The sequence below is a fragment of the Tiliqua scincoides genome, chromosome 2, assembly GCF_035046505.1.
Source record: "Tiliqua scincoides isolate rTilSci1 chromosome 2, rTilSci1.hap2, whole genome shotgun sequence".
NCBI lineage: Eukaryota > Metazoa > Chordata > Lepidosauria > Squamata > Scincidae > Tiliqua > Tiliqua scincoides.
Genome location: NC_089822.1, coordinates 225,363,562 through 225,377,634, shown reverse-complemented (window position 1 = coordinate 225,377,634; position 14,073 = coordinate 225,363,562). Strand labels below are relative to the sequence as shown.

The window sequence follows — 14,073 nt, the reverse complement described above, 5'->3', positions numbered from 1 at the left end:
CTTCAAACTAGACAATGATACACTTGGTGCAACATTTTATCTTGGCCGTCCGGACACTATGGGTTAATTCAATGGCACTCTTACTGGCCTTTAAACATTACAGGAGTGCGATAGGGTTAACCCACCGTGAGATATTCCTGTAATGTAAGGATAGATGACCTATGGCCCATGGGCTGCATCCAGCCCACCGCCTGAAGTGATCAGGCCCATAGACCCAAAAAGATATATCCACCTGGCCAGTGGTGGTCCTAAAAAAGAATTCAGGTTTGTAATTCTATCTGTAGGGCTTACAGTGTAAGCAGCCCAAGGGCAGAAGCTTCCTCTGAACATCATTTTCTGTCTGGGCATGCATCTCTCTGTGCCTTGTCCATCTATTTTTCTTAGCACTATTGCCCAATTGGGAGGTTCGTGCATGCGTTCTTTCTGTTGATGGACGCAATCTCTAGCCGCTATGCAGAAGAAGGCTACCAACCCCTGGTCTAAGGATGCCACAACTAGTCCTGTTTTTTTTAAAAAAAAAAATATTAACACCCCCTTTTAAGTTCTTTAAACGTGGGATACTGTATCTGCCTTGCAGAACTATTTCCAGCAAATAGTAAAGATCAATGGTACATAGTTGGATGGATTGAGAGGATGATTAAATTTCTGCCCTGTTGTGGTGCATGTTTCCTGTTCTGTGCTATGATCAGAATTAGCATTCTTCTACTTAAAAAGCACTTGAAATGTTATATCTTGCTTTAAAAAAGAAGCAGGAGTACAAAAATGTGGAGTGGTGTCCATGAATTTTCTAATGTGAAACTGGACCTGTGTTCCAGAAAGTCCCCATTTCTGTCCCCATGGAACACAAGTCTTTACTTCTTGCTTCCTTTTCTTCTGCCTGAGTAGCCAATCTCTTGTCCCTGCATATAAATCAGCGGCAACTTATGAGCAAATGTTAGCACCAGTTGCCCATGTGCTTGTTTGTTCTCCACAAAAGTACATGTATGAAAAGCATGTAGAGCATTCTTTGTGTGAATAAATGACTTTAGTTCAGCAGTATTTGGTCAACCCTGCATTTTACCTGACTCACTGCTGCTTCTGGTCAGAACAAAGTACAGTCTGTGGAAGTCACGTCACGTTCAGACAATATAATATACAGTACGTGCAGAGTTTACAAGAAACAATGTATGCAATTTGACTTGAGCATTTTAATGAAAATGGTGAGCAGTTGGAAGAAATTTCTACTCGTACATTTAGCTGAAGTGCATATTGGTTCCTATGTAAAAGGCCTTGGTCTGTTAACTGGGAGTTAGACATCAGGCACCTTGTCCTCCTAGCCTAGAATAAAGCTTTCCCTTGCATGTTTTAACTGGGCTGATGATTCACTTATTTTGCAACTGACCACATGGCCACCAGAGAAAGCTTCACTATCTCTGTGCCAAATGTGCAAATAATGCATACTGTATGCATTTCTATCACAAACAATAGAAATGTGTGTCTGTAACGGATGCCTTAGATTAGAATGAAAGTCTTCCATACTCAGTTGGGTCAATATTTCTTCTACATCTTGGGCAGAGCTCTTGCCGCTCTTCTCCTTTCCTTACCAATTTTGGGTAACTTTCTGGATGCCATCTACTGGGTATGACTTCTTAGATGTCCACTACTTCACCAATCAAGCCATTGTGAATTTGCTGTCATTCATAAAGACGTACCAACTTTTCTGCAAGATTGGGCTGCAGGAAAATAGTTTCTCAGTCTTCTCAGCAGAAATTATGTGTGCAGTACTTATTGGCGAGAACAATGGATTCTAATTTTTGTTGTAGTAGTAAAGGTTGAAATAAATGTTCATTTAATTAAATAAATACACATACCAAAGAGAACTGGAAAGACCTCCTGAAGAAAGACAAGGGGAGGAAGGCTACTGTGTTGAATGTGTGGACTTGTGTATTGCTAAATGTGTTGTAAAAGCAGAGGGAAGCCAGCCTTGAGACAAAGGGGAAGAAATTGCCATGAGGCCACCTTAGTGTATGCACCCAAAGCCTGACAGTGATGCATGCCTTCTTCATGCAGTTCTGATAGGCTACTTGCTTTGGGAAAGTTGAATCTCATGATGGCCATTATGTGGGTCTGTGCATGAAAGGCAATGGAAACTGCAACACTGAGCTGTACTCTGCTGACAACAGCACCTGTCTACATAACATTAAAGAAGACAGAACAGGTTTGTAACCTCAAAACACTCCCTCCATTTTAAGACTTCTCTAGTATGGGTTTGTGTATGAGCCTGGAAGCTGTGTTCTACTGACCGAAGTGTTGAATGCCTGCTTGGCTTGCAGGATTAGTGTTTCTTTAAGGTCTTTGCTTCAGACTTCTTGGCCCAATTCTCCCTGTTCAAGGCCCCAGCCAAACATGTACTAAAGGCCCTCTGTGACAGCATATTTTATTTAGGAAGTGTCATTTCAAACAGCAGGCCAAATAGCATTCATGAGGCCTGCTGCAGACCAGAGGTGATGTCATCAGGCAGAAAGTGATGTCATTAAACAGGTCACAACCAAAAATGAGAACTTTTTTCTCACTTAGAAATTCATCAGCTGCAAATGGCAGAAAATATGCAAATCTTGATCATACTTCAAGATATGGCAGAGCCCAATTTTCATGTGGACTGCCCTTTCAGCAGTAATGCCTTGGCACTGCTCAGCAGCTGAGAGATCATGAAACTGTGGCCAACCAACACTCTACATAATATCTGGGTTTCCAGTCAGTTCTTTTCCCCAGAAGCTCTGCAGAGGAGCAAAGGGGAAGTCATGAGGGCTAAATTAAAAGCTTCCGTGGGCCTCTTCTGGCCCCCCGGGCCTTATGTTTGACACCCCTGCTCTAAGTCCTGTTCAAAGCAATGTGCAAGCGACTGAAAGCAGCAACAAGTTAACAGAACAAATTTTCCAATTTTGGAAGTCAACAGACTCTTATATTGCCTCAGAAAGCGTAGGTCAGAGAAACTATGTGATTGTCCCCACATGTAGCCAATATTTCCCTAAAACCAGTTTGATGCACCCTAACAGCCACATTGCAACATCTCTGCAGTGCCTTGGAGAATCCCCAGACCTCACAGCAAGCCCATTTCCCGTGCTTATTTCTACTTGAACCTAGAACTGTGGGGTGAACATAGAATTGTGGGCATTCTTCTCTTACAAGGAAAATGTCAGTGGCCCCAAAGCAATTTGTAGCAGCAATCCTTGGGCAGTGGTGTGATGGATGCTGATGGGAGAGCAAAAGTAGAGGAGGTCTTTGAGGAGAGCACGTGGACTCCACATGGAAGCCAGAAGTATCATTGAGCTAGTACACACTTGGAGAGAACTGAGTCCTACCCATGAGCCCCTATGGTCATGAAACTGGCCAACCAACACTCTACACAACATCTGGGTTTCCAGTCAGTTCTTTTCCCCAGAAGCTCTGCAGAGGAGCAAAGGAAAGTCCATTGAGACTCCTGCCTGCAGGATCAGACGCCAGTTATGCCCCCCCACCTTGCAGAATCCTTGGAGAGTTGTCTTGTGGACCGTCTCAACTTCTTATATCCTCTCACAGGCTCTGCCTGTCTGGACTATTTCTCATGCAAAATACAGATTATGAAGACAATGTAACTTTCTCATCAGAATTCTAGTATGAACACCAATTGAGCACATACACAGTCTAAGAACTCCAAGACTTTATATAGTAGGTTGCTTAGTGAGCTTAATTTGAAATTGACAAGAAAAGGTTGTCAAATTCAGCAAGAGTCAGGAGACAGGCCAACTGATGGGTATTTTGGAGCTCCCAAACTCAACAAAGATGTGACTTCATTCAAGAAAATGATCACAGAAAGGATTTCTCTAGTGAAGCAGCTGTGTGTATACATGTTAATACCAGGCTGATTTTTGGAAGCATCACTTCCAAATGTCATATTGAGTAACTTGAAATTGTGACTTTGGCCACCGAGGGCCAAAGCTGTGGATAACTGAGGAAGCACAAGCTAGAAACTGCGACTTGGTACAAAACTAGTTGAGTATTGACAGTTTTTTTGTGTGTTTCTGTTCGAATCTGAGTGGTGGTGTTGTCCTTTGATTCATGAAAGAATCCTGTGTCTTGGCACAGGATTCCTGCCTAAAACACACAATGGAAGAGGGAAAGGTGAGTCTGCTTTAAGTCCCCCATTGCTCGGAATGTATGGATTTATGAGAACTAACTAGGCCGTTCACTGCAATATTATGATGTGTACAGTTCATGGCTTTCACTTTGAAAGAAGGTACTATTTGCATCCAGTTCTAAGCATGTCTGCTACAAGTTTCCCCCAATGGGCTTTCCAAGGCTTCACCAGGCTGTTCATGTTCACAAGGAGTTTGTTGGTCCGGGTGTCTTCTTGTCCTGCTATCAGGTAGTCCACACCTGGTTTGAAAGAGGATGACAAAAGTATTAGACACAATGCTAAATACCAATCGCCCCACTGGAACCCCAATGAAAGATTTGCTATATCAGGCATACAATCATGACAACCTGCAAAGGATATTATATCATAAAATGCAGTACAAGATATGCCTTCAAAGTATTTCAGTAGTGCAAGAACACCATAAAGCAGAGGCAAGTAGAAGGTAGCTTGGGATCCATAGGAGATATTAAGGTGAGGAGGTCATAGCTTAGTGGCAGAGTTCTTGCTTTGTAAACAGACGGTTCGAAGTTCAATCCTAGCATCTCCAGGCAAGGTTCCTTTCCTTACCATCCAGCTAGCCCACTGAAACAAAGAAAGCTCGGGAAAAGCAAGAATGGATTTTTATGTGAAAAAACTATGAGGATTTTTTATTGTATGGTGGAGTCCTACGCATGTCCAATCTGCTGAGCATGTCAAAGGCACTTTTATGCAAATGCCAAATGAGCTACAGGCAGGACTATGGCCAGAAGGCACATGAGCACTGGAAGCACGGCTAACAGAGAGTTTTGATTGCCCCCTACTTTCAGTATATGTATGCGAACATACACATGCCCCTAATGCTTATTTCCATGTTGTGAAATGCTTCTCTGCTAGTATCTGTTAACAGATAGGAGAGCATGCCATTATCATCTGTTAATGTCTGCAGTTGCTTTTCAAGGCACAGCTGCAAAACTGTTGACAAGCTGGCAACAAGGTGTGACCAACACTGTGCGTGGCAGATCGCTTCATTTTAAAAAGGTTCTCTCCTTTTCCAGAACATCAGTCCCATTCAAAGATAGCATAATACTTGTTTTGCAAATGACAGGATTAAACACCAGAGCACCACCTCAGTATCTGCCGTGTCTGAAATTGTGTATATTTAAATCTGTTGCGTAAGTATATTTGGTTTACAACTGAAGACTAACATTTTAATATTCAAAGGGACACAGGACTGCTATATATATATTGTGCATCTTTTTAGATTGTGAGCCCTTTTGGGACAGGGAGCCATTACTTATTTGATTTTTCTCTGTAAACCGCTTTGTGAACTTTAGTTGAAAAGCGGTATATAAATACTGTTGTTAATAACAATAACAACAACAACAACATTATGAACATCTATAGTTCATAATATCCATTAGATAGTTATCCTTTTGGTTCAGTCTCCAGCACTAAACATCTGAAACAGGACAAGAGGACACTGCCTCCAAAACGGACCTAAATCCAAAGGCCACTTTTTGGGGGTAGGAACAAAATAAACACAATTATTATAACACTTTAGTGTTCCAATTGGCTGGTGAACTGCCTAAAGGGACCAGCTTAATCTGTGTGTGCCCTGCAGCTTAGCCAAGATGGCTGCTAAATATAACAAATGCCAACCCAGTATTTTTCCTGCTATAACAATGTACTTTTTTTTTTTTTCCACATTCACAATAGGGATCTTTTACAACAGCTCAGACAGATCTAGGAAATGCAGCCACTGTGTCCCGGTCAGATTAGAGACATTATCCTTAATGTGGAGAGGTACCTTAAACAGGACTGTTCCAGGAACAGAATACCCTGCAGTACTTACTGGCAGTACTTACTGGCAAACAAAACACAATTACTATGCTGTGAAGAGTTTTAAACATACAGGATCAAATCCTTGCTCTGAGAGAGGATGCTGTTACAGAAACACTCCTCTTTACAGTCTGCTCAGTCACTCCAAAGCTTTCTGCAAAGATGCCAAAGGGTAGCCAGCTTTGTCCATTCTGCATTTGATCCATTCGCCTGAGTATCAGTTGGATGGGGGTTTCTGTTAAGGGGAACAGATGCCCCCCACAACACAGCCTGGGCATAGTGGCTGGGTTGGGCAGTGCTGTAACCCAGCAGAGGGCCCTTAGCTCATCTGGTCCCTGGAAGAATTAATATGCCTTTCTCCCCATGTCTTCCCTCTAGATAAACCCACAAGATGCCTCAGGCTTAGGGGGTCTTGTGTCAAGGAAACAGGGAAGCAAGTGCCAGGTGCTCTCATGTACTGTTTCTGTCTTCTTCATCTGAGTACAGTACAATGTTAGTTGCAAATAGTATCAAGCACAGCACTTAAAATAATTCATATGTGTGGCTGATTGAAGCACAATTATTTAAAAAAAATTATTTAGTAATTAAAAAGAGAGTACTTTCTTTATAATTAACAGATTTCGGAAAACAAAATGTTTACATCTTTTTCTTAGGATCGAGTAGACTCCAAATAATATGAGAGCCTCTGGACTGGAGTAGCGATTTTCAACCTTTTCCATCTTGTGGCATGTTGCCAAAATTCTCAAGGCACACAATCAGTTTTTTTTATAATTGACAAGGCACACTGCACTGCTGATGGGCTCACATCCCCCAGTGGCCCTACTAAAAAAGGACCCTCCCCCAAACTCCCATGGCACACCTGCAGGCCATTCACAGCAACCAATGTGCCATGGCACAGTGGTTGAAAATTGCTACTCTGGAGGGTAAGTGGTCTTTTATTTATTTATTTTGCACTGCAGCTACTATGATGGACTGATGAGGGCAGTCTTGAATATGTTATATGATCAGTGGCCCTTGCTGGTAATGAATGTTTGGCCAGTTGAATATTATAATAATAATAATAATAATAATAATAATAATAATAATAATAATAACAGTATTTATATACCGCTTTTCAACAAAATGTTCACAAAGCGGTTTACAGAGAAAAATCAAATAACTAAATGGCTCTTATTCATAACTAAATGTAGGAATATCCTGATGCTGTATCTTTCAACACATCCTGGGTACCAAAAGAAGCAGAACAGAGAATCTGTATCATTGGTACAGTTCCACGTAGCTTGCAGCCCAATCCTAAGCTGCCCTGGAGCAGGCAGACTGGCTGGCCTGCACTGCATCCAGAGCAGGGTTGGGCCGGGTTGCAGCACAACTCAGAGTAAAGGGAATTCATTTCCCCTCACCCCAAATTGTGTGGCAGCTGCCCCTATGCTGCTACTCAGAGCTGCACCACCTAAATTGGTAGCGCAGATCCAAGCAACCCAATCTATGGCCGGGCTGCTTGGGAGTGGGGTTAGGATCTGGCCTGCTGGATCCTGGTCCTGCCCCCTCCTGGGTCAGTCCTCTCACCCACCCGCCTGCACCCTGCCCTCCCCCTGTCCTGGAGCACCCCTGAAACACCCTCGCTCTGCCCTCCCCAGACCCTTGTGCCAGCAGCCTGCCCCTGTACGAACGTACCTTAGGCTGTTGCTGTAAAGACCGGATTCAGCCTCTGGAGGCTGGTGCACTGCTGTGAGCTGGCCTGCTGACTCTCCCGGTGGCACAGAAGTGCTTTATGGCACTTTTGCAACACCTGAAGGCCAGTGCAAAGGACTTGGCCTAACTTACTATTAAAGTTATCTTCTTTTTCATTAGTAAAGCAGACAAGCCTTTTAAAAAAACATCCCTGGTGCAATTCTCTTGCACCACCCCATAAATTTTTACGATTAAATGCTAAGGCCATGAGATTAGATAAGGACTTCCTGTCACCAGCCAGGGAAGAACATGCAATACAATGCCCAGAGACAGTTGGCAGGGAGCCAGATTGCTGTGCACAGCAGAAAGCCCTGTTGACCTCAGTGCCAGACTGGACTAGCAGGGAAATGTGGATTATTCCTTGTCCTTTCCCAAAGACACCCTTCCCCTTTGCTAAAAACAACGGGACAGGACGCAATACTCTGCAGACATCAGGGAGAAAGTTAAGGGGTGCACTGCCAGAGCCGAATTAAAGTACTGGGAGGTTTGGGGAGGGTGTGTGTGTGTGGATTAAACTGTATTTTAGTCTCTCACGTGCCGCTGCTCTGCTCCACATGATAGTGGCTCAGAATCATGGTGGTGTAATGGACACAGTGTCAGACCTGGGCTGGGAACACTTGAATCAAATCTCTGTGGCTCAACCCAAAATGTTCCAGGTGGCCCAGTGCAGCTAATCGCCATCTTGTCTCATGGGAAATCCCCCCCCCCCAACTGTACACACACAGAATACATGACTTTCTTCAAAAGTGACAACGTTGATGCTGATGGGGGCTACTGAAAGCAGGGCTTCCAAAGGCATGAGCCAGCCAAGAAGAGCAAGCCCAGGGAGGAGATGGAACTAAGCATTCATTCCCCCTCCCCAGGAAAAGAGGTATGAAGCATCTGGGAGACTATGGAGCCTCCTCTAAAGGGCACCAGCCCCAATCCTCACAATAACAACAACCCCAATACCCAGACCTGGAAAAACACTTGCAGACCATAGGTGTATAGGAAATAACCACATATGAGCTGAAAAAAGCAACTTTACTTGGAACTAAATATATATTATGCAAAACCTCTAGATACCCTAGGTCCTTGGGAAGGACTTGATATTTAGAAAAAGCCACCTTTAGAAAAGGTGGTAAAGTCAGTAGTAGTAGTAGCAGTAGTAGTAGTAGTAGTAGTTAACGAAATACCAAGACGTGCTTACCAGGCTGCTCTCTTAAGAAGTCCATGAATGTACACTCCTCCTCCCCCCCCCCCATGCAGAATTGATGCCATGAATGAAAAATGTTTACCGGGGTTCAGGATAGGACATGTGCATCCCCTGTTGGTCCAAGACTCTGGATAGATGCTCCTGTTACTCCGGGTGATTTTCACTTTGCCTGATTTCAGAACTTTCTTCACCTTCACAATTACTTCTGCATGGGTTCCTTTGTCATGAGCTGAGAGGATCTTTGCTTTTATTACTGCCAAGCAAGCATTAACACAAACACTATTAATTTTGCCCAAAGGGCAATTTATTCTGCCATGCTAATGGGCAGAACCTGAAGGGACTGCTTTTAGTGACACGAAACACCTCATTAGGAAGACTTTGTTTGGCACAGAACTTGGACTTCTGAGTACTTCTTAATTCTAAAAATTGGCAAGTTTCTAGCCCTCATGATCTAGGGCTGGGAAAGCAGCAGAAGAGAACAGCCAAAATGAGCAGGGGGTTAGAGCACCTTCCCTACACGAAAAGACTAATACACTTTGAGTCCTTCAGTTCAGAGAAACAATGACTAAAGGGGAGTATGACAGGTTTATAAAATTATGCATGCTAGAGAGAAAGTGGACAGAGAACTTTTTCTCCTTCTCCCATAACACTAGGTCACTCAACGTAATTGGCAGTGAAAAGTACTTGTTCACATAACACATGATTAACTTGTGTAATTTGCTGTCACAAAATAAGATGATTGGGGTACTTTAAAAATAGACAAATTCATATAGAACTAGCAGATGTGTGAGTGTGTATGAATACATGTACACATTAGCAGTAGGACTCTTAGGGCAATTTCCTCTTCCTCTTTGTCCTCCTCCACTGCTTCTCCTTGCACCACGCTTCCAATCCAGGAAGAGAAGGAGATGTAGTAGAGGCAAGTGGGTGGACAAAGGTGAGTGCCACCCACCAATCTGGTGCCCAAGGCAATCATTTCAGTTGGCCTCATGGATGGACCAACCCTGGTATCAAATGTTGTGTCCCTTTGATTTATGAGTGGAATTGAGGCAGAATTCAGCACTCCTTCATAGAGAATTTGGATTTTTGAAAGATGGAGGGCAACAGGAAAGAGATTTTGGTGCTTCAACTGCATCCCTCATTGAACTAAGAGAAGGTATGTAAGTCTCTTACCATAAGCATATTTCATCTGGCAGAAATAGGTGATGCTTCCAAGGATTCTCTCTTTGCACACGCATTTTTCTAGCCAGAGAATCACAGGCCAGTGTATTGAAGGAAGGGGGTCACATTAGGAAAAAGAAGGAAGGAAAAAATAATCAAGTCATTTCCATGTATGCTTATAGTTTCTTCCAGAGAGCTGGCTATGGCTTGGTTATCAGAATAAGGAAACTGAAATTGTTTAGTTGTAAATCTGATTCTTTCAATACAGGAACAGCCCTCATATCTAGCCAGCTTTTCTGAGTAGTAGGCACTCTGCAGAATCTATTACACAATGATGCTCACAATCAGTGTCAGTACTTGGAGAGCAGCACTTTTGAGATAAGTGTACTTCAAGGCATAGAGTACTTCAGGACATTGTGATTAAGGGCCAAATCCTATCCAGCTTTCCATCACTGATGCAGCTGTGCCAATGGAGTATGCACTGCATCCTGTGATAGGGGGGCAATCACAGAGGCCCCCTCCAGATAAGGGAATGTTTATTCCCTTTCTTTGGGGCTGCATTGGTGCAGCACTGGCATTAGATAGGATTGGGCCCTAATTCCTTTCTTCTGGATCAGTACTGGCAAATCATGGCTACAATCTCATTTGCATTGACTAGGGAATAAACACCAATGGAGCTTACTTCTGAGAAAACATCAATAGGACTGAGTTACATACTTGTATGTTGGACCTTTCAGGTTAGCAGGACAAGATATTGTACATTTACTAATGTTAAAGGTTTTGCCTTCTCTCACACAGTCAGACCACCCCCCCCCCCAGCACCTGAAGTAGTGTGTTGAACAATTAGCAAAATATTGACCAGATTATGTTGTTTAAACCACAAACACACTACGTGGACTTGATCAAGCCATTGTCTGTTATAAACATAATCATGAGGACTAGAACTTCTGTTAAAATCAGCTACATGCTCACTATGGAGTCAAGTTCCTAAGCCAGCCATTTTCAACCACTGTGCCGTGGCACACTGGTGTGCCACAGATGGTCTGTAGGTGTGCTGCGGAAGTTTGAGGGAGGATCATTTGTTAGTAGGGCTATTGGGGGATGCAAGCACCGGCTGTCAGTGCAGTGTGCCTTGTCAACTGTCAAAAAACTAAAGGTGTGCCTTGAAAATTTTACTGCCTTGTCAGTGTGCTGTGAGATGAAAAAGGTTGAAAATCACTGCCCTAAGCACTTGGAACTTACTTTGTGTGTGTGTGGGGGGGGGGGGGGGAAGATTCCCCAGTTATAGGATTCCAGGCTTGTAAACACATTCAATGCTCAGTACTGAATGTGATACTATGATGCTTTATGGACTTTCTGTTCTTGGTGAGTGTTTTATAAATGGTGTCAATAGTATTCCTAAACTCTTTAAATCTGAAATGCTCCACTAAATTGTAAAAGTGACAATTAGCTTTTATCAATTTTCTGAATGAATATCAGTTCATACCTGGATGTCTCAGTGCAGAAAATCCTTGTTCATGGTCATTCCATTGCCAGTCATCTTCACTTTCATTGGCTGGTGTCTGAATGAGGTCTGGGATTCTCCCACCAATGGGAATATCAAAAAAGCCCTGATTGTCATAACTGGAAGGAAAAAAAGAGGAACAACTGAAACAGGATGGTCAGAATGGAAGAGTCAGATTATGGGATGGGATGTTTAGCTGTCAGGTAGCCTCTGTTTCATGCACCTATTACTCAATAACAGTGAGATAAAGTTTGCTCTATATTTTTGACAAGCAATTGTAAGCACAGAAAGCTTGCAGGTAGACGTTGCTAGCTGGCTGTTATATACAAACATGCAACCGTTAAATGTGGAAAAGATTTCAAGGGTCATTCAATCTAATTTGCGGCACTGTAGAAGCATTAGTCGTAATTAATTAAAGGCAACTACATTCTTAGCTAAAGGTCTAGATTATATTTAAATATCCTAAAATCATTAGTTCACAGCTCGCAAGGTTCAGGTCCATAGAAATAAACAGTAATTGTTAAGATTCTGGCAATCTCAAGGATGCGAATGGTGTAACTGGGGGACATTATTGGGGCCTTGATATTACAGCCAAAACTACATGGGACAGGCAATCCTGTGGTTATTCCTCCTGGCTTACCAAAACAAAAAAGTACAAAAAGTAGCTTAGAGTCCAATCCTATCCTGCAATGGGCTGGAGCATGCAGCGGCATAAGTCTAGAGTGCCTTAAGTCTGAGGGAACTCAGGGAGCATAGGATTTTGGTATGAGCTGCTGCCACTGAGATCCTCCCCATTCCACCTGTGAACTGCTCTCAGCCTGGTCTGCTCTCAGCCCGGATTCTCCCCCTTTCTACCCTCACTGCTGACTGCCTGATGACAACTAGGGATGGAGGCAGTTCTGCAGACTAGTGGGGCCTGCACATAGCCTCTGGGCCTTTGCACTGGCATGCCCAGCCTAAGAATGGTAGGGTGGCTTTTGTGCCATTGGCCTGGAACTTGTGGTGGTGAATCATGAAATCCGCCACTATAAGATCTGCATAGGATTGAGAAATTAGAGAGGTCGAAAAAGGGAGTGGAAGGCTACTAGGGAATAAGTGGGTCTGCTTGACTCTTTCCTGCTGTTTGTCAACTCAAAATCTCAAAATCACAAAACTGCTCATCATGTTAATTCATAACCACTGAAAGAAATGTTTTCTGGGCATGGCACTGTCTTACTAAATGACACCTCATTCATACCAATTCAGACTGTTGGTTTGTCTAGTTCAGAATTGCCTACACTGCCTCTTTGGGCTTTGGTCTTTTCTGCCTGGAAGGGATAGGAATTGAACCTGGATTTTTCTGCAGGCAAACCAGGTGCTCTAACATTGAATGATGCCTTCATCCTGTGAGCTCTTTTCTCTAAGGTCTTCCCCTGCCCCATATTTATATTCCACCACTTCTCCAAAGAGCTAAGTATTGTATAATTGACTCCCTATCCCTCCTTTTGTCCTCACATCTCTATGAGATCGAGGAGCTGATAAAGAGTGACTGGCCCAACATCAGCCAGTGAGTTTCAAGGCTAAGGGGGGGATTTAAACCTAGATGTGCTGGGTTCTAGTCTAAAACAAATTAACTTTTTATTAGAGAATGTTTCAGTTTCATGAGCAGAAAACAACTGGATAGCAAATACGAGATCCCGAAACACAGCTACATACAGTGAGAGAGTATTGTCAGTCACAAATACTACACTGGCTGTCAAGTCAGCCCCCTTGTAAATAACATTTAGTTTTCTATGTGCAGGGAATGTATTTGTACATAGGAATGTTCAGTCATGTGAAGCACACCAACAGTCTGAAATGGAGCAGCCCAAACAAGAGGTTTATCATCTTGTTTCCTGTGAGTCACTACAGTAAGTGCAGGAAAACATATTCTTGGGAGGTTAAAGAAGGAGATTGGGAAAAAGCTATAGGTAAATTCACCTCTTGAGAAACACATCACTGATCCATGGCAGGAACTATCTACCTGTAAGCCACGGCAGGGACTATACATTGTGAGCTATCACTGACCCATGGCAGGAACTCTCCAGGCAAGCCTTTCATACAGTGATCTTATTACGTGATAATTACAGAATCCACACTGTTCCAGGACGCTTTCCTCTCAGCTAGATGTAACCGCTTAGGAATCGTGCAGATTATTCACAAGAAGGAGCTTGCTCACCTATTGAGACACTCTCCCGTGAGCTTGTCACAGTCTCTGGCACAGTCACAAGATCGGCAGCCATTTTCTCCAAAGCCCCAGTATCCCAAGAGACACCTTTCACATTTTGGGCCTGCAACACCTGGCTTGCAATAGCAGAATCCTGTCTTGGGGTGGCATTTCCAGCTCTGGTTGAAGGTTGTGTTCACGGAGCCCACAGGTTGGCAGGAACAGGCTAACAGGGAATGTATAAAATGTCACTGAGGTTATAATTTCATCTCTATGGGCAGGAGCTCTGCAAGGTTTACCAACAATGAGTGTTCTTCGGTTTT

General features: G+C 43.3%; 1 protein-coding gene across 1 annotated transcript in view; it reads right to left on the bottom strand.

The window, feature by feature from the left end:
• Positions 1–1,775: 1,775 nt before the first annotated feature.
• Positions 1,776–14,073, bottom strand: part of LOC136640035 (netrin-4-like) — a 65,774-nt gene continuing 53,476 nt past the window's right edge. The window contains exons 6-10 of the mRNA XM_066614839.1: positions 13,763–13,976; positions 11,548–11,684; positions 10,074–10,142; positions 8,983–9,153; positions 1,776–4,395 (exon numbers count right to left, since the gene is read on the bottom strand). Coding sequence (XP_066470936.1) covers positions 4,259–4,395; positions 8,983–9,153; positions 10,074–10,142; positions 11,548–11,684; positions 13,763–13,976 — 728 coding nt within the window. The 3' untranslated portion in view covers positions 1,776–4,258. The remainder of the gene's footprint in view (positions 4,396–8,982; positions 9,154–10,073; positions 10,143–11,547; positions 11,685–13,762; positions 13,977–14,073) is intronic.